Below are 19399 nucleotides of genomic sequence, written 5' to 3' on the forward strand. Positions count from 1 at the left end.
ATGGAGAACAAGTGGCCTGACTGGATCGAGCATATATAAGTAGGGCTCGTCTATGATCCGTAAATTTCAGTGCTTCTATAAACCGCCGGAGGAACAGACATGTCGGAATACAAGGTGATCGCTCTATGAATATAATAATTCTGTGCTAGTGTTTAAAATCGAGATAAACGTAACTTTCTGTTTTTGAAAGTTAGACAGATTGTGCAGATAAGATATTAGAACAGTGTATCTATTGTCATATCATATTGTGAGATTTGAGTTAGTTTTCTAAACTAATGCATTGCGTGGCAAATATATAAATATGTACATGTTAATAAGTTATAAGTTGTAAAAAAAACAAGTTATCGTCTTGAATTAGTTTATTACCTCTAGTTTATTTTGTTGGTGTTTGGTGATAAAATTGATATTGATATGGCGTGCATTTTAAACTTGAAGAGGAATGTTACTCAAATGTATTTATTTTACATTATAGTACCTCTCGGGTTTTGGGTCTCACTTCTCATCTGAGGATGAGCGGTATCCCAACTCCTTGCCAGTGGGACAGAACTCACCTCAAGTGTGCCCATACAAACTCTATGCGGAGCAGCTATCCGGAAGTGCCTTCACTGCGCCCAGGACGGAGAATATGCGCACGTGGCTCTACAGGAAGTTGCCCTCTGCCGCGCACCTTCCATTCCAGCCCTTCAAGGGAGCTGAGTACTTTAGTCAAAACTGGGATGAGCAGCCACCGAATCCAAACCAGGTGATTATAATAGTTCGATATCAATAAAAACTTATATACATATATATATTATTTTATGCATGACTTAGCTTCGTTGGAAACCCTTTGACTTGCCTCCAAAGGATGGAAAAAATGTGAACTTTGTGGAAGGCTTGCACACGGTTTGTGGAGCGGGAGATCCCAGATCTCGTCATGGTCTTGCCATACACATTTACTCCTGCAATGGCTCGATGGATAACTCAGCTTTCTATAACAGCGATGGTGATTTTTTGATTGGTAAGATGATCAGTTGTTATCCTTGAGTGTTGGAAGGTAACTCACATTTTTAATCATTGATTTAGTGCCCCAGCAAGGAGTCTTAGATATAACCACAGAGTTTGGAAGGATGTCTGTAGCCCCAAATGAGATCTGCGTTATACCACAGGGAATACGATTTGCTGTAAATGTGGATTCTCCTTCTAGGTAAGGAAGAAGTTTACATAATGATCACCAAAATTAATCCATTACGGTTTTTAGGGGTTATATCCTGGAGGTCTATGATGATCACTTCGTTTTGCCGGACTTGGGTCCCATTGGTGCTAATGGTTTGGCCAATCCCAGAGATTTCGAGACTCCTGTGGCGTGGTTCGATGATCGGGATGTAAAGGGTAAATACCAGCGCACATTTAATAATAAATTGAAAATTGATTGAGAAATAAACTCTTTTAAAAAGACTTCCAGGTAATTTCGAAATTCCAAGGTCGCCTCTTCGTGGCCAAGCAAAATCACACCGTCTTCGATGTGGTGGCTTGGCATGGTAACTATGTGCCCTTCAAGTACGATCTGTCCAAGTTCATGGTGATTAACTCGGTTAGCTTTGACCATTGTGACCCCAGCATTTTTACCGTGCTCACTTGTCCCAGCTTACGAGCTGGAACGGCCATAGCAGACTTTGTGATCTTTCCACCCCGTTGGTCAGTGCAGGAGCACACCTTCAGGCCACCCTATTACCACAGTATGTGCATATTAAGTTACTATCATTTCCATCTGATGGTCATCTTTATTTTTAGGGAACTGCATGAGCGAGTTCATGGGCCTAATTCTGGGCAAGTATGAGGCCAAGGAGGATGGCTTTGCGGCAGGAGGAGCGACCCTCCATTCCATGATGACGCCACATGGTCCAGATGTCAAGTGCTTTGAAGGTGCCTCGAATGCCAAACTGGTGCCGGAACGCGTGGCCGAGGGAACTCAGGTGGGTTGGATTATTGATAGTCTGGAATGGGGCTTAGTAACCTAGTTATATACTTCCTTGAAGGCCTTCATGTTCGAATCCTCTCTAAGTTTGGCCGTTACCAAGTGGGGCGAGGAGACCTGCCAAAAACTGGATGCCGCATATTACGAATGCTGGCAGGCGCTGAAGAACAACTTTCAAATAACTAAAAATTAGCATATTTAACTGAAGCAAAACACGTTATGATAAAATTACAATTAATTTTATTAGTAAATGTTGTTATTTGGGAAAAATCCATTCGGCAAACTGAGTACCTATTTCATTTGATGTAAAATATAAATAATTGAATAACTCAGCTTTTTAACTGGACGGACAAATTGAACAGCAAAATGATGGAATATTTTTCTGGAATTTGTATAATAATAATGTAAAATATTGTTAAAGAGATATTGCTAATTTGGCAACACATAAACCGCAATGGACGCCAGTAATTTACATCGATCAAGGAGCTTAACGTTAAATATAGAATTGAGTCCTTATAGTCTAAATGTGATACTAGGCGCTGATCGAGGACCTCGATTATTAAACATTTGGCTGCTGTTCAATCGGCAAACACATAATTGATTGCAGTTGACCTGCGCGGGTTCACTGACCTTTGGAAACTCGGATGTTCCATGGGAATTAGTTACATTGTCGTCCGAACGACGGCTATATAAACACTTGGTGTCACAGTTGCAGGATCCCAATCTGTAGTTATTCGAGGCCGGACTACAATATTGGTGGACTGAGACCTCCATGCTCTCACGTGGCCCGGAGCAGTAGGTGTCCAAAGTATCCACGGTGCTAATCAGATCCGGCGTTAACTCGGGTTGCTGACGTTTGGTCAGCCAATAGGTTCGCATGTCGCCCTTGCCCTATAGTTATATAGTTATTTGATTATAACGAAAGAATGTCTTGTAATTAAACATACCTTTATGCTGGTCAGACCCCTTTCAATGCACACATAGCTACCGATCACCTGGAGCAGCTGGTAGGTGGCTTCGGATATATGAATTCTCATCGAGTCACCGGTGCTCTCCATCCGACTTGCTGTGTTCACCGTGTCTCCGAATAGGCAGTATCTGGGCATCTGATTTGGGTATAAGATGTACTTTAGATATATTATATATATGATGGAATAAACCTTCTTTCGTACCTTCTGACCCACCACTCCTGCTGCACAAGGACCAGAGTGAACTCCGATACGTAATTGAACTGTTTCGGTGGGCTTGTGCCTAATCTTCAGATTTCCCACAGTCTCTAAGAGATGCAGAGCCAGTGAGGCTATCTCTCCAGCATGACGACTTCCGTTCTGCAGTGGCAATCCAGACACAACCATATAGGCATCGCCAATTGTCTCAACCTGAAATGGAAATGAGTTTCTAGCAAAATATTGAAATGCCAATGGTTACAAACCTTATAGACATCATAATTGGATATTATGGAGTCGCAGCAGGTGTACCAATCGTTAAGCATCTCCACCACCTCAAAGGGAGTGCTGGTGGTGCAGAGTTCGGTGAATCCCACTATATCACTGAACAATATAGTGACACAGTCGAAGCACTCAGCCTCGACAGGATCTCCTCGCTTCAGAAGTTCAGCTACGGGTCTGAAGGAGATCGAATTATAAGCAATATTTTTTAAAGAGCTACTGAATCAATCACCTTGGTAGCATCTGATAAAGGAGCATATCTGTTTTCTTCTTCTCTTCGTACAACAAATTGGTTCGCTCCTGAACCAAACCCTCAAGATTGTAAGCATATTTCTCCATTATCGATAGCATATTGTCGAATATGTTGGGTTTTCTGGAATGTCGGAATTAGATATTATAAAGTTAGGTAACGATAACCTTATCACATATTTGGTGCTTACAAGCCAGCCTGAAGCTCCTTCAAATGCATGCGAACCAGCCGGATATCGGGCCTGACCTCGGGATCTTCATCCCAGCACTGGCACAGGCATTTACGGATGTAGTCCGGAATGTCCAAGTGAGTGTGCGTCAATGCAGGTCGGAATACTCCGTGCTGCAGCATTTCAGGACACTTGACAAACTGAATTATTTCTGCAGCACAACATGTTGTGTTTATATATATATATATTTGATGTATCTATATAATCGTAGTAGTTAATACTCACCCTCCTTTGAGTAGGCCGTGTCACCCCAAGGTCCTTTGCGGCCAATCATTTCGTAGAGCAAAATGCCAAAGGAATAGACATCCCCCTTTTGGGATCCGCGTCCTGGTCGGTAGGCGTCCCTCAAAAGCTCCGGCGCCATGCAGAGGGCACGTTTCAGTTCCAGTTCACTCCTGCAAACGTCATAAAACATTATCAAGTAAAGTTCGATGACTTTTTTTATATTTTATGAAAGGATTTTCCAGCTTAGAACGGCAGTGTGGCACTTATTTATTTTCTAGTAGTTTGGAACCAAAAGTAAACTAAATGGTGGCAAACAAATGATCAATAAAACCGGAGAGAATGAAATGTACTTACTTGTTGGGCTCTTCTTGGCCAGCTTTCAGCTCGTGCAATCCAAAGTCCGAGATTTGGCACACCCAACGGGAGTCGATAAGGCAGTTGCTCGACCGTAAATTGCCATGGGATATAATCTCCGAGTCGTGCAGGTAGATCATTCCCTTAAGTATATCGGACACGAGGGAGGAGATGAACATGTGGTCCAGGTGCAAATCTTCGTTGGCCAGCACGTCCTCCAGACTGCCACGTGCACAGTAAGTGGTGAAGATGATCACGGATCCGTGATCCGTGGACGCTCCAATGAAGTTGATAATATTCTCATGTCGCACCTGAAGGAATAAGTTATTGACATATATTTTATCTGATTTATTCTTCAGCCTAGGCGTTCTACCTCTCGCATCAATTTTAGTTCCTTGCGAATTGAACGGGTAATGTCTACGCTCTTCTTGTGAATCTTTTTCATGGCCACAATATTGCCACGAAATAGAGCTGCTCAAGAGGTTAGATTTAGAAAGTAATATTATTATAGTCTAAAACCATGTTACCTATATTTGTAAAGGACCGCTTGTTGGGCTCACCAACCACTAAAATGCTTTGACGGCAGATTTGGAACTAAAATATTAGTTTTTAAACATGATAGTTGAGTTAACAAAAAAATTATAAATATGTAACCTACAATATTCTTATTGGTGGGATTGTTGTATTCGCCAAGATTTATAACGGTGACATCCTTCATGTCCACTTTCCACAAAAGTCCGGCCAGAGTCTGTTCATACCTGTAATGCCTTCAAAATAGATACATTTATATATTAATTAATTTATTTAAAGTATGAAATTATACTTGATAAGCAGTGCAATAGCCACGACAACAACGAGGGCACACAGTGGACCTGATACCAGGTACCGCCAGTCGAGTTTCTTTCGGGGACATAGTTCGCCATGGAAACCACATAGGGGTTCTGCGAGCGGAGGACGCCCATTTAGCCACTGGATGGGTCTATCATTCTTTATGTAGCGAAATTCCTTGGGGTTGTAATATTGTTATTAGATAGTTACTATTTAACTTCTTGTTAACTCACTGGAATAACAGAGTTCTTGTCGTAGGCAAAGAACCCAACTGGTTGCATTGACATCTTGGCTAAAGAACCTATCGATGCTCCACTGCCCACATCGTTTTGCAGAGTGATGACTGTGTAATTACCCTCAGCATCACCATTAGAGTCTATGTATACCTAGAAAATAGTATAAATTGTTTAATGGCTTACAATTAACTTAGACTAAATGGTTAATAAGGAGATAATGATATACTTACATCAAATCCTTGTATGGAATGGTAGGACCTATTAAAGATGTGACTCATTACCAAGTTTCCATCGTAAATATCACCGCCCAGTCTTAAAACTTCAGTTATAGCTCGAACATAGATCATAACACTGTCGTAAAGATGTAGGCCATATATGGGAACCTACGCGTATAGAGAGTAAATAAATGGTTAAAAAATAATTGATGTCATGCATAAAAAACTGGAGTTTTAAATAATATCCGATTTTCCTACCGATATGTTGTCAAAGACACGTTGATGATATGGCACAAGAAATGGAGTTTTTCGCGCATAGTCTTTTATTTTCGAGCAAATGTCGCTGCAAGCATAATATGTTAAAAAATAAATAAGTTGTTCTGTAATTTATTTCAAATATTTATTTGGCATGCATTAACGCATTAACGTAAATTTATCTCTACATATTTCGGGAAATTAGCACATAGGATCCGCTCGAATGTGTTTAGTATAGGAATTGCTTATTAAATCAATGAAATTATACATCTTTATCTTTTTCTATTGGAATACACAAAACCCATGCTTTAAATTAGACACTACTTTGAGTAAATGAAAAACTCCAAGAGATTTGTAAAAAACTATTAGCTTAATTATCGATTAACAATTGTTAGAAAGACGCAACAAAAATACGCACAGTTAGATAACTAAGAGTCAGATAAATTACCGAATATGGGGGTTTTGTGGATATGTCATGCTTATTTTTATAACTGAACGAAATGAGATTTTGTCCAGCGATTTGCTCTTTTCTTTTCTAATATAAGGATCTAAATAATCTGGAATAGATGGTGCATGCATTAGAATTCTAGCTCGGACTGCCAATCCGCACAGTTCACTTACTACGTTCCATAATGTTCACCCTTCGATTGGAGTCGTAGATCTCGTCGTCCACAGAAACCACGATATAGTCCCCACTCTCGAGCAGCCGACGATTCTGGAGTCCTCGCACAAAGTCCACCATGGCAATGTGCTCACCAATGAAGACATAGACTGTAATGAGGATTTGATTATATTATATTATTATTACAAAAGTTATGTCAACTAAAGTCAACTTACTGCGAGTTGTGGCATAGGTTTCCTCAATAATTTTATCGATCTGCGAAAGGGTCTTTGTGGTTGGTATGTAGTCCGAAATATATTTAAAGTGGCTGATGGTAAAGTTCCTGGCTTCCGCCAATTCCTGTTTCAAAAATCGTAATTAAGTTGGAATATTCTACACATTATACTCACCTGAATGGCACGGGCTACATCCGAGCCCCAAATCGGTTTCGAGCTGACTACTATGGAGAATTTATTCCAATGGAAGGCGTTCAGCAGACTAATAACACTTTTCGAGACCTGTGAACATGTAACTTCTTTTAGTAATAATCCATTTAGCTGGGTTTTAATCAGAGAGTTACCTTGGAAGCCGGCGCTAAAGTTCGAGCAAAGGTGTGAAATGTACTTTTGTTTGAGACAATTGGATCGGAGCATTTCTAGGGAATATAAAAAAGTTACTATTGTATACATGTGCAGCAAGTCTCAAAAAAGAAATTCAAACTGTGTCCTAAATAACAAATGTAATTTGTGCAACTGGGCTCTAAAGTTGTGTAGTGTATTTTGTATACAAGAAAATAAATTTATATGGCTTTTGGTTTGTTGCACTTTTTTTTATGACAATTGGCAAATAAATTGTGAATCAATCTTCCAAGCAAGAGCATTCTTCGTAAACTGTGACAAAATAGTCTTTCATAAGTAAAGGGCAAAGGGTGTAACTCTTGAATTGAACACCGGTGACCCAGATTTAAGTAATGGGTCTACTAACGAAGGATAGCATTGGTGTGTTCCATGCGGAGGCCAGCAGCGCCTCCGTGGTGCAGCTCTCGTCGGGACCAATGAATGCGGTCACGCCAGCTTCCCGCATCTGTGTCATCGCCCTGGAAACGGAAACGGAAACAGAAGCGGCAACGTCAACGGCAACCGGAAAAGAGCAAAATTACAGATGGCAACTGATACAGGAGTTATTTAACGTAATAGTAGCATCCGAATGAATTACCTCAACGGTTTAACGCGATAGGCGCTCATCTTGTGACCAATGTCAACCGGTTTGAAAGCCAACTTCTTGCCCGGCAATAGGTTGGGATTCTTGTTCACATCCTCGATGGCAAGTGGCAGTCCGCCGAGTGTCACCTAATGTAAATAGGGCCAATTAAAGTCAGCGATGAGCAGTGAATAATAACACCAGATCCTGCCACTCGGGAAGTTCTCCCCACGCCAAATGGCGCTTAATTTATTCATGTTGTGCCAGTTGTGGAGGACCAACGTAAAGCATAACAAAGCAATGCAAAACAGTATTATGTGTACTTGGTTTCACCCGAAGGCTGTGTTAAAAAATAAAGCAATTTTTATAGAAATCACCAGAAGTTCCAGGATGTTAAATTACATTTCCTTTCCTTCGGTCAGTTCAATTCAAAATGCTTAAACTAAACTTGATTAAAATTTCGTTTACTGCATTTATAAAATGTACACGATAACATTGCTTCTATCAAATAAAAACAATTTCCAATTTGTTATGTTCTAATACTGTCCCATACAATAGAGGTTTAATTTATGGAAAATGCTTGTAGGTACCCCAAACCTCTCATTCGGTGACCATTATCATCTCAAATCCGAGAAGTTCATTGATTCCCCGTACATAGGCCCGCAGCTCGTGGTCTCTGCTGTGAATGTGCCTGTCAGCCAGCATCTGAAGATTGAGTCTCACAACAGAGACCAAGCTAGTGATGGCCAGGATTAGCAGGTATATCCACAGTACAAAAGCCAGAATGACGTGCTGCAGACAATTGTCGGTCTCTAAGCACACCTCATTCGCAAGAAACTCCCACAAATGGCAAGGGAATAGGCTTAGGCCCTGGGCCACCTTCAAGGTCCAGGGCACAAGCATCACGGGACTACATTGTTGCCACACGGACAAGCCAGCTGTTCGCAGCCTGGAGAAGAAGCACCCGAGGGGTCCTTTGCTGGGCAGGTGTATCAAACCATAGCCGTAGAACATGGCACCCATGGCAAAACCGGAAAACAATGGACTCCAGGCAAGCTCCCCTAGTTGGGCCCCCAAAAGCACTCGGGTCATAGGTCGCTGGAGCTCCGGCGATTGGTCAATTTGGATTTGAACTTCCAGCATCGAGAGCATTAGGGTCAATTGGAGCACCGTAAAAATGCAAAGGCAGCGATGCGAACGTATCACGTTGGACGCATAATCACGCATTATTAAAACGCAAAAAAAAACGATTAATTTTGAATTTCTAAGGAAATCAAGGCAGACAGGTGCCAAAACTGCTTCTAGCTCCAATTTTTTTTTTCGCATACCATGGGGATACCACACAAAAGTTCGATTTACAAATTTATTTCCATACAAATTTGTTAAATTAATTTAATAACTCAAAAAGTTTCCCCTTCTTTAATCGAAAAGTTTATTTCCCCATCGAAATCAAAAAGTTTGCACACATTTTTTTTCTAAATCCAACCTCGTTGAATAATCATTCGAAACAGGCTGTGAAAATTTCCCACACATGTACATAGATATGAAATCATTAAATGGTCTTTAAGGTTCAAAAATTCTAGCAATCAGAATCCTTGGAAACCAAAATGAATGGAAATGAGATTTAGGAAAACCTTATGTTCACAAGATTAATTAAGCTTTTTAATTTCAGCGAAAATTATGGTGTACAGATTTAAAGGTTTCCCCACTCCTGTCACCTAACTTTAATTTATATTTTTAGATGGGGAAAATTCTGAAGTGTGCGCTTATCGCAACGTGATACTCTGCACAAAAGATGTTTGCTGGGATTTTGTTAAGCTGTTCTTATCATTTTAAGGAGCACATAAAAACACACAATTTGTTGCCTACACTTTGCTGTATAAAGAAAACAACTTTTTTGCTTGTTCACTTTTAAATTAAACCTTCAAGTAAATAAATTTGTAGCATTTTCCAGATCCTAATTGAAATTTAAGTTTAGTGAGTCAAAACCCATAATCTATTAGGTCACTTTATTTAGCATATTAAATGGTTTATGAGTGCAATTAAAATTCTGAATTGTTTTGTGGTTTTTTCCCAATGATTTCGATGGCAGTTTTTATTCAAAAAGTTAAAATGTGTTGTTAAATTATCTGGGCCTTGCAATGGTTGACTTCATTTAGAAATTATGGAAATCGTTGCGTATTTACGAATTTTATTTAATCCGTTTGCTGTTAACAACTCTAAAGCGATTTAAGGTAAGACTCTTAAAGTAAAGTGATCTCTTATTAAGGGAATTTAAAACCGATGCCGGAACTTAACAATTAAGCTACTTAACTTTAAAATGAATTTTTCTAAATGAGATTCCTAAAGTTCGTGTTGTGAAGTCACCGGAAGTGTTGCAGACTTCATTTTTCGCTAACGAGGCTAATTACGATGAAGTTCAATAACGAAACACTCACTTTTTTCAATTGTGGATATTTAAACATAATCTGATAAAAAGAATGTACTATTGATTGAAAAAATATATATAATTAATTAAATAATTTTATTTCATTCGCATCATATTTTGTCTGATATGGATAATCAAATTAAACTGGCAAAAAATAGTTAAGTAATTGAAATCAACAAACTTAAAACGCCAAAGAAAAAGCAAACAAATCTGTAAACCTAATTAACATGCCTATGAAAATCCCTATAATTTAAAAGCTGTCATTAATTATCTTGAACAAAAATTAACTAATTGCAATTAAAACGTATATTGTAGTTGGTGCCTCCGTGCCTCATGAGAATGTTTACTCCCAAGGGTCTTTTTTTACACATTTTTAATGAAATTGCTCCCTTGCCCTATATTTCATTTTGTTAAGAAGGGAGCAACAAGCACATCCACATAATATACGAATATGAGTTACTTACGAAGCTGTCATAGTAACTGAGGAAAATTGCTGAGATAAGGTTCAAACTACAGTTGCTTCCAATTAGTTTAAATATGCAGGCATTAAGCCCATCTTAAATATTTTTATCTTTGAAGTTGTCATACAGGAATAAGCCCTGACTTAAAAGAAAACTCAACGCTATGGAAGAGAAAAAACCATTCCACTTCAGAATACGAGAATTTATACTGGTCGCTATAGTTGCTATTCTTTGCTTTTTTTCATTGCCATGAAAGTTGACCATATTGTAAATTCCACAATAATTGACTTCCCTGCCCAAAAGTAATAATGTGCAAATAATAAGATATTTAAAGTTAAAATCATTTCACCAGCTGATTACATTCCTGCTTTTCTATCCATTACGGTGCTGTCTTTCATTCTTTATAGCCAATTAATATTTATTTTATGCTCTGAAGGCCAATTTACTCAGGAATGTGATTGTGCCAAGGGGAATTATTAATCTTGCAAGAAAAACAAAAAGGTAAAAGGTTCAACATTTACACGATAAAGTTTACTTACTGCAAGACAAATAAATATTTGTGGCATAATTATACAATTTCTGTACAATTAGTACAGTTAATACTGTTGGAATATAGTTAAATTTATGAGCTTCTGATAAAAGGATAACGGATCTCAATAAATGCAACACTGACTTTAATTAAACTCAATCAAGAATATATCAAATCACATAAAAAGTGGACAAAGGCAGCTTTTTCGCCAGAAATACATATTTTTATGATCCACATTTATATGTGTATATCTCACATATCCGAAAAGGACCAAAACAATATGTGAATCGCTTGGCTTTTGCCAATTTATGAAGCGGAGCAGGACTCTTGATGGATTTACTTTTAAGCTTTGTATTTGGTTAGTAAATAAATGGAAGCCATGAGCACACAACTACTAGCATTTTGACATTTTCCGGATTCCAATTAAGTTCGGTATAAAAGAAAATAGATCTGAACGGATAACCGGCCTATCAATGGGATATAAAAGAAAAGCATTTATCTCCATTGTTCCCTATTTTTATTCATCACAGAACAGATAACAGCTGTCAATCCTCATCGAAAAAATCAGAAAATCAAAACAAGTTGAAAAGGGTAAGTTTTGGGAAACTACAATAGTTCGAATTGGAAACACTTTAACTTATCTACTAAAGTGCCTACAATTTTCACAGAATAGTATTTGAAAATCTTGATGGCTTATTTTTTAAATAATTTAGCTGCATTTAATTTGATAATAATTTGAAAACATACACATGTATCACTTTTATATAACAACTTCTTGTATAAAAACTAGATATTTCTAGACTTCTAGCCATTAATTTTCCCAAATTAAATCATTTGATCCGTTTAGTCAGCTATAATCCCTAGCGTAGTGAGAGTATTTTAGCCAAATGCCCCAAGGGACGCATGATTTGTTTGATTAGGGCAACAGACTAGTCCCTTCAATCATCGTGCTGAGCCATAAATGTTGGCATATTTTTGGGAAAGGATGCGTTGACTTGTGCTCCAAAATGAGATAGCCATTTGAATTGCAAATGTGACAGGTCGATGAATTATGCATGCACATACACAATTACCACAGGACGAAATACACAATTAATTTCGATAATTTTTCACAAATTTAAAACCGTCTTAGCAGTTGCCCGATCTCCACGCTTCACTCACTCGCATCTGAGAATATTCAGCCAGGAATCCAATATTTATCGTATCCGTCAGTCGACGCATGGAGGAGACGGTGGCTCCGGCGGCCAGAGGATTGCTCCGCTGACAGCCGAGCAGAAGGAGCACGAGAATGCAGGAGAATGCAGCGGCGGAGGCGCAAGGACCTGGCATCCTCGAAGGCAATAAAGTTTTATTTCACACGCAACTGAAACTGACACCGACACGGCAACTGACAATTCCAGAATCCGACCCCACTGTATCAAACTGACTTTGGAGCACTTAATGGTCGTGGATTTTCACATGGCCACGGAAGCACTAGGTGCCCCAGCGGACAGCAGTTGTCATTTGTTTAGTCAAATCCCATGGCTCGTTTATCCCAACAGGTGTGCGTATATCTCAGCCTGAGAGTTAAACTTGTTGCTCCGTTTTTCCGTGCTCCGTTACGGCAAATTAACGCGCCCGTAGTCCGTGGCAGACTGTGTTCGTGTTACCCGTGGTCCTGCTTTTATAGCCTCCGTGCCTCGTGTGCCTCGGAGGAATGCGCATTGGTTCCGCACTCCCGAAGATCCGAAGAGTAGCAGTGGGTGGTTTATGGGTGGCCAGCAGGACGCGCCAGAATTAAGTGGTCTATGAATGACAGCATCGGCAGAGCCTCGGGGATCACGAGCGGGACAAGTGGGCGTCTGATGCCGTTGGTCAGTTGGACAATTCGACAGGATGCTAAGGACTTTGTTTATTTGTTCCTCTTGGCAGCCAAAAATGATTCGATTCAAGTTTAGAGTGACCCCAGTGACGACTTGACCGAGCATCACGGGTGTTGAGCACAATTCGTTTCCTCTTCCTGATTATCATCGATTTTCATTCCCCAAATTGCAATAATACATCCTCATGCAGTCTGACAGTCAATTATGGGAATAATCTTTTGTTTTTTGGGCTGTCAAATTGCGTAGCAGGCTTTGGGTTTTCAGGACTAATGGTCCTGGCAGCCTTTTAATACTTTTGTTTGTTGACGAGTTTTCCGAACGTAATTGTGCATAAGTCTTTTTAAACCCTAACTTGACATAATAAAGTGCTTGGGCTTGAGGTTCTACAACAAAATGGCGGATAAACAAGAAATGCTTAACCCATATTCTATTGAGAGTAAGGAGGACACCCTTTATCGTGTTGCGTTGTAGATTTTCAAGTTCAAGGACAGCGAACTGTGAATTTCGGTGGCTATTTTCGAGCTTGCCGGCGCAATCCGTAATCCTTAGCTTAACTGGCCGCAAAGGGGTGGATGTGGCTTTTAGTCGGAACTCCAAGGGGGAAAATGTTTTGGCTTATTGTATCGAGAATTGCGGAACCTGAGACTTATTTTGAATAGAGGTTATTCCTGTTAACATTAATTACGTTTTGACAAATATCTCCATTCCTTTGGTTTCGATTTCCAATTTAAGAAGCCATTAGAACTCTCAACGGGCCCTCACAACACAGGCTATCGTTTGCTTAGCACCTGTCTTAGTCTTTCATTTGTAATGCCATGTGAGAAGTAATTAGCTAAATTAATTTGCGATACAGTGCGGAACAGCGTTGTAATGCCATAAGTACTTGCGAAGACGTATTTTTACTGCATTGCTAAGAGCACATGCTCTTTAACGGATAATAATAAAAGTTGTATTACACATAAATTTTAGTTTTTAAAAGTTTTTCTTCATATATGTGTATCACATATTTCTTCAAGTGTAATTGTACTTAGGCATATCGAAGTGTAACCATACACCCATTCACATTGTATTTGAATATTCACCTTCTATTTGTTTTTTGCGTGTTCCAAAGGTCCAAGTTCAATTTCAATGCCGACTCACAATTTGATTCCAGTTAAGCCGACATATAAGCTGATTGAAATGAAAATTTAATTTTAACTTCTCCTAGTTTCCAATGGCACGTTACTCCTTTTATGAGTTGTCCAGAGAAGCCATGACAATTCATATCATCTTGTGAAACTTCACGTTTGCATACAATAATACGGAATTGGCACTTCCTGTGTCGTAAATTATGCATTGACAGAATAAGTTCCTTTTGCATTGGAATGAAGACAGGACAAGCGAAAATGGGTCTTGCACTTCCGCAATTGATTTAATACATTTAACATCACTTAATATTTCATTTCACAACCATTTTGTCTCGTTTTCATTTTCCAAAGCTATTTTCACCACATAAATCACGTATATTTGTCATAAATTGCTACAGCTATTCAATAAGTAAACCATTTTCAGCCAGGAAATATTCTTTTATTGCTATTTGCCAATATCTTCCTCATTTCCAGGGAAAAAGAATTCACAGTTCCATATACATTTTTGTCCATTATATGAGCTCCCATTGTGTGATTCTGTTGCAGAATTTATGAATTTCTTCTTTAAATGGAGCGCTTTTCCATTAAGCTGCTGCAATTGAATCAGAATAAGTATCATACTACTGGTCTCTTTTAAATTTGTTAAATTGTTTAAGAATATCAAGTGGTGCCTTTGCCATAAATGAACTTTCACCTGGCAATGTTGGTTCAGTTGAACGTATTCGCACATGCTGAAGATTATGACACACAAAAGTTGGCAGGAAAGTTCACTGAAACTCCGCTTTTCCTTGAATGGCTATATGTAAAATCAACATTAAACTTGCTTTCTGGTAAAAGCCTTGATTTTTTTTTATCAAAATACAAAACGGTAGTACGAAATTCGGAAAACAAGTCAGCTTTCGTCTAAGTCCTTGTAGCATTTCGATACCTTGAAATGGTAACTTTCTAGGAATAATAATATACATATATAAATATTTAGATCTGAGAGTATTTTAAGAAAACTCTTCTTCTTTTTATTTTTACTTGTGTATTTTGGTTTTTACGTTGTTTACATCCCTGGTTGTAAACTTATTTATTTATAAATGCTGAATATCGAATTTAGAATGTGCTGATGGTTGTGAATATTCGATTTGCTTCACTGGTAATGGGCGAGTGCCTCCTTGTTAATAACGCCCGCATAACTGGTGTACTTCGGCGAGGTTCCATTGAGGGCGATGAACTGCTCCGCCACCTCCACGGCAACACGGACCTGCGCCTCCGAAGTGCTCGCGCCCAGATGCGGCGTGGCCACCACCTTGGGATGACTGATGAGGGCCTTGGTGACCGCAGACTTTGGCGGCTCCTCGGGATAAACGTCGAAGGCCGCGCCGGCCACTTTTCCGCTCTCAAGGCCATCGAGCACGGCCTGCTCGTCGATGATGCCGCCCCGGGCCACATTCACCACCTTAACGCCCTGTTTGCACTTGGCCAGTGTCTCCGCCGATATGAGATCTGATGGGATTCAGCAAAGAAATCTATATAGTTTAGCTTGAATTTTATGCATACTGCTGTTAAATGTTAATCTCTTAATCTCTTATAAATATTCTATCAATGCGCGACTTACTTCTGGTGGCTGGGATCAGCGGCGTGTGCACGGTTATGTAGTCCGCCAGTGGCCAAATCTCCTCCAGCGTCATCTTCTCGATGCCCGCCGCCTTGGCCTCAGCCTCCGTGGTGATGGGATCGTAACCAATAATCTGCAAAGCACTCAGAGTTCGATTAAAATTCCAAAATAAGTAAATACCCCATTCAAAACACACCCGCATGCCCCAGGTCTTCATCCGAATGGCGACCTCGCGTCCAATGCGTCCCAATCCGAGAACGGCCAGGGTTTTTCCATACAGCTCTGTGCCGGCATAGAGCTTCCTGTCCCAGCGACCCTCCTTCATGCTCTGACCGGCGGGGACGACGGGACGGGCCAGGGAGCCAATTAGGATGCACGTCAGCTCACAGGCCGAAATGGAATTGCCACCCGGAGTGCTGAAAGCGACGAGAGTTTAGTTAAACATTCCCTAAATGCCTCGCTAGACACTAGCTGTTGCGCTAAGTTGAGCGTTTCTGGTGGGCAAATGGGTGGCGTTTGTTGTGACTAGACAGCATTATGCAAATTCCGCCAAAAAAGAATTGAATGGGAGGTGGGAAATATGGCAATTTTCCAGCTTTCCAGGACATCTGACATGGATGTGGCCAACCCAGCACCCACCACCCACAACCCATAGCCACCCAAACACCCACGCAACTCCATCGACACTCGTCGTCCCTTAATTATGCGTGTCAAACGGCGTCAATTGACCCAAGTCATGGGTATTCTGGGCTGGGATGGCATATCAACTGCCAATCCTGCGATTCGGAATGCGCATAATTATTTGTGAGCTGCGCCATCGGAGATTACACTACGCTGCATACCATAAAACACTGCTAGTTTGAATACCCATGTTTATGATCATTATTGAGATTACCACAATTTTACTGAACAGTAATATTTCCTCGCAATTGATAAATCTGCCATAAAGGGCTACATAAATTCATTTCCGAGAACAACTAATTAATATTTTCGTTCCATAAATTAGAAACTGTTTAAAAATGCAAATAAATGAAATCGGAGCCGAAAATGGATTGAATTGTTTACCAACTTGAACTATAAACAGAATGGTAAAATATCCATGAAATATATTGCATGGCAAGAGCTCTAATTAACCATAAATAAGTACTTTGTACTGTTTGTACTTTCTATATCAGACTTTCAGCTACAAATACAAGTTGGTCTTGTGGCATAGTGTTCGTGGCTACTCTTTTCCCGCCCTGCAATGCACCGGAGGCTTACGGAGCACTTACTTCAGGACAACGACATTTTGCGCTGTGGCTGCGGGAACATCGATGTTGTCAACACCCGCCCCCGCACGGCCAACGACCTTCAGGCTGCCGGATCCGGCGGCCAAAACTTCCGCGGTTATTTTGGTATCCGAACGAACGATGGCTGCGTCGAAATTCTGAAATGCGGTGTAATTTAATAATTAGCAACTGGGTAAATATAAATATTTGTCATCTAATTGCCTAACTCATTTCCCTGGCCATCTGGATGGCATCGATTACTGCTTTCTTCTGGAAACGTGATTGATACCACCTAACACCTGTACTTTATCATAAATAAAAGCAATTCGTCTGGCGTATGTATGTTTCTGGCTAAGATTATTGAACCTCTTGATATTTTCCGGCAATTTGTGATCCTACTGGAAACAATTTATTTAATGTTGAGGCAACATCGTCTGATCGGCCGTTTGATTGATAAGAACTATTGGACCGATAGTAATAAATGGTGATAACAATGTCTGGCCCAATTGTTCACAGCAGATTATTGCCATTTAAAAGGAATAGTTTTTTTTATTTTGTAGAATAAAATCTGAAAGTGCATTTCGAAAAGTGGTTTAAAATGCTGGGCAGTTTAAAATGAACAATAGAGAATAATATAGTCGAGATACTCGACTAGCAGATACCCGTTATTTGGTTTGTGGGAGTGCGAACGAGCGAAATTACAAAAATTCTTTGGTATATCGATAGAAATTGTCAAAATTGTGGGCGTGGTAGTTTGCGTTCAGACGGGCGGACAGAAGGACGGACATACCGACTTGGCCAATGAATCTAATCAATAATATATATATAATACTTTATATGCTTTCCTGCTACCTGTTACATAAATTTCAAAGAATCTAACGGGTATAAAAACCATTTGGTTCAGACTAAATTCTTTTTCTCTCTGCGAACGTGAAAAAAAATTTGTTGTCAAGTACTTATTTTCTGACCCTTGCAATTTGCTTTTATGTTATTCAATAAAATCACCAATTAAAAGTATCCGTCTCTAAATCAAATAAAATTCAAAACATGCATTCGTGCCCATACAGACATGAAGCGGTTTAACTAATTGAGACAAACATGCTTGTCAAAATTTAAAGCTGTTTTCGTGCAAGAGAAAACAAATTTAAATAAATTATGAGAGTAATTGATTTTGATTTGAAGAAGCCACAAAATGTTTTTTTCTAGTTTTTGTTTATTTTATCTTTATAACTGCGGTGAAAATATTCTCTTAGCCATTAACCCAATAAGGCTTAAAGTTTGGAGACAAGGAAAATAAGATTTGTAAAAACATTCTATATTCCATAACAAAGATGATAATGTTAAAAAAAGGGGTCAATTCCTTATCATTAGTTTTAATTTTGTTAAATACAATCTCCATACTGCAGTAGTTTTGAAATATACTTTCGGTTTGATGTGCTTAGATTGCTTAGTTACAGACTAATTGAAATGTTATTATTATGTAACGCCCACGCGTACTATCATATATGTACACACACATATACAATGCACCCATATCTCAGAGCGTTGCACATGTTTTTAACCACACTTGAATCATTCGCAAAGCTTTCATCCCAGCGACTTAACTCGTTCATATACATCTGAACGTGTGTATGTATTTACTTATTTACCTGTACTGAAATCCCTAAGCCACTTACCTTAACTTCCTGACACAGTTCCTCCACGGGGAGCTTTAGTTTGTAGGTAACCTTGTCAAAAAAAAAGAAGGAAAATATATGGTCAACAACGTTGATTAAATTGTGCAATAAATTAAATGCACTTATTTTCTATTTGTCCACTTCTAAGCGCTTTTACATGCTTGCAAATTCACATACAGTGTGTACTCGATAAGTAAAAGCAATCGAATAGCTTAATTTAAATGAATTGCATTGTAGGCATAGACTTTCAAATATTTAATATCTTTTTAGTGTTAGTTTTCGTCGAAAAAACATTTTTTGTGTGGTTATACTTAGTTTAATTATTTGTATTTTTATCCGAGGGCGCACTGTACTTTTGAGCACTTGTATGGGTGTAAGCTTTTGCTTACTCCAACAAATAATCGACTGTCACGTCAGGGGATTGGCGAACCTTACCTTAATCCCATGCTGTTCCAGCAGCTCCACGCAGGATTTGTCCACAGCATCGCAGACCAGCACTTTTCTTATATTGAGGGGCATATTTGGGTGGGTAATGAATACACTGAAAAATCTGGACAACCGGTAGATTGCGTTAATTTTTGCCAATTACTTTCCGCAACTCACGATCTGCGCCGCCGAGCAAACAAATTGAACTGACTTCGAGAGTGGGT

General features: G+C 39.4%; 4 protein-coding genes across 7 annotated transcripts, besides 1 other annotated feature; 1 reads left to right on the top strand and 3 right to left on the bottom strand.

Moving 5' to 3' along the window:
- Positions 1-59: 59 nt before the first annotated feature.
- hgo (homogentisate 1,2-dioxygenase) lies at positions 60-2232 on the top strand. Its single transcript, NM_078820.3, has 8 exons — positions 60-114; positions 473-742; positions 811-997; positions 1063-1183; positions 1238-1368; positions 1434-1715; positions 1771-1952; positions 2016-2232. Exons 1-8 carry the CDS (start codon positions 100-102, stop codon positions 2145-2147), a joined length of 1320 nt encoding a protein of 439 aa, NP_523544.2. The 5' UTR covers positions 60-99; the 3' UTR covers positions 2148-2232.
- A 193-nt stretch (positions 2233-2425) lies between these two features.
- On the bottom strand, positions 2426-12768 carry Gyc32E (Guanylyl cyclase at 32E). 3 transcript variants are annotated; one of them, NM_001298905.1, is made up of 23 exons: positions 12375-12768; positions 7811-7944; positions 7580-7691; positions 7176-7250; positions 7006-7113; positions 6832-6955; positions 6616-6765; position 6314; positions 5998-6082; positions 5755-5907; positions 5522-5674; positions 5284-5465; positions 5119-5227; positions 4988-5054; positions 4834-4931; positions 4461-4771; positions 4107-4276; positions 3843-4032; positions 3635-3775; positions 3387-3579; positions 3127-3333; positions 2902-3060; positions 2426-2845 (listed from the first exon to the last, which is right to left on the bottom strand). In NM_001298905.1, the coding sequence occupies exons 1-23, from the start codon at positions 12540-12542 to the stop codon at positions 2468-2470; spliced, it is 3468 nt and encodes a 1155-aa protein (NP_001285834.1). In that variant the 5' UTR covers positions 12543-12768; the 3' UTR covers positions 2426-2467. The 3 variants fall into 3 exon arrangements, with proteins under 3 accessions (NP_001285834.1, NP_001097148.1, NP_788027.1); NM_001103678.2 differs by lacking the exon at position 6314 and adding an exon at positions 6443-6551; NM_176013.2 differs by lacking the exon at positions 5998-6082 and adding an exon at positions 6443-6551.
- On the bottom strand, positions 8246-9084 carry CG31867 (uncharacterized protein). 2 transcript variants are annotated; one of them, NM_164958.1, is made up of 1 exon: positions 8246-9084. In NM_164958.1, exon 1 carries the CDS (start codon positions 9020-9022, stop codon positions 8396-8398), a length of 627 nt encoding a protein of 208 aa, NP_723660.1. In that variant the 5' UTR covers positions 9023-9084; the 3' UTR covers positions 8246-8395. The 2 variants fall into 2 exon arrangements, with proteins under 2 accessions (NP_723660.1, NP_001285835.1); NM_001298906.1 differs by having other exon boundaries at positions 8384-9084.
- Positions 12769-15172: 2404 nt separating the features above from the next.
- CG6287 (uncharacterized protein) lies at positions 15173-19388 on the bottom strand. The gene is made up of 6 exons (NM_135652.3): positions 19185-19388; positions 18750-18800; positions 17077-17231; positions 16002-16221; positions 15806-15938; positions 15173-15693 (listed from the first exon to the last, which is right to left on the bottom strand). Exons 1-6 carry the CDS (start codon positions 19266-19268, stop codon positions 15338-15340), a joined length of 999 nt encoding a protein of 332 aa, NP_609496.1. The 5' UTR covers positions 19269-19388; the 3' UTR covers positions 15173-15337.
- Positions 17679-17960: a mobile genetic element.
- Positions 19389-19399: the final 11 nt, after the last annotated feature.

This window comes from Drosophila melanogaster, chromosome 2L, assembly GCF_000001215.4.
Source record: "Drosophila melanogaster chromosome 2L".
Lineage (NCBI taxonomy): Eukaryota > Metazoa > Arthropoda > Insecta > Diptera > Drosophilidae > Drosophila > Drosophila melanogaster.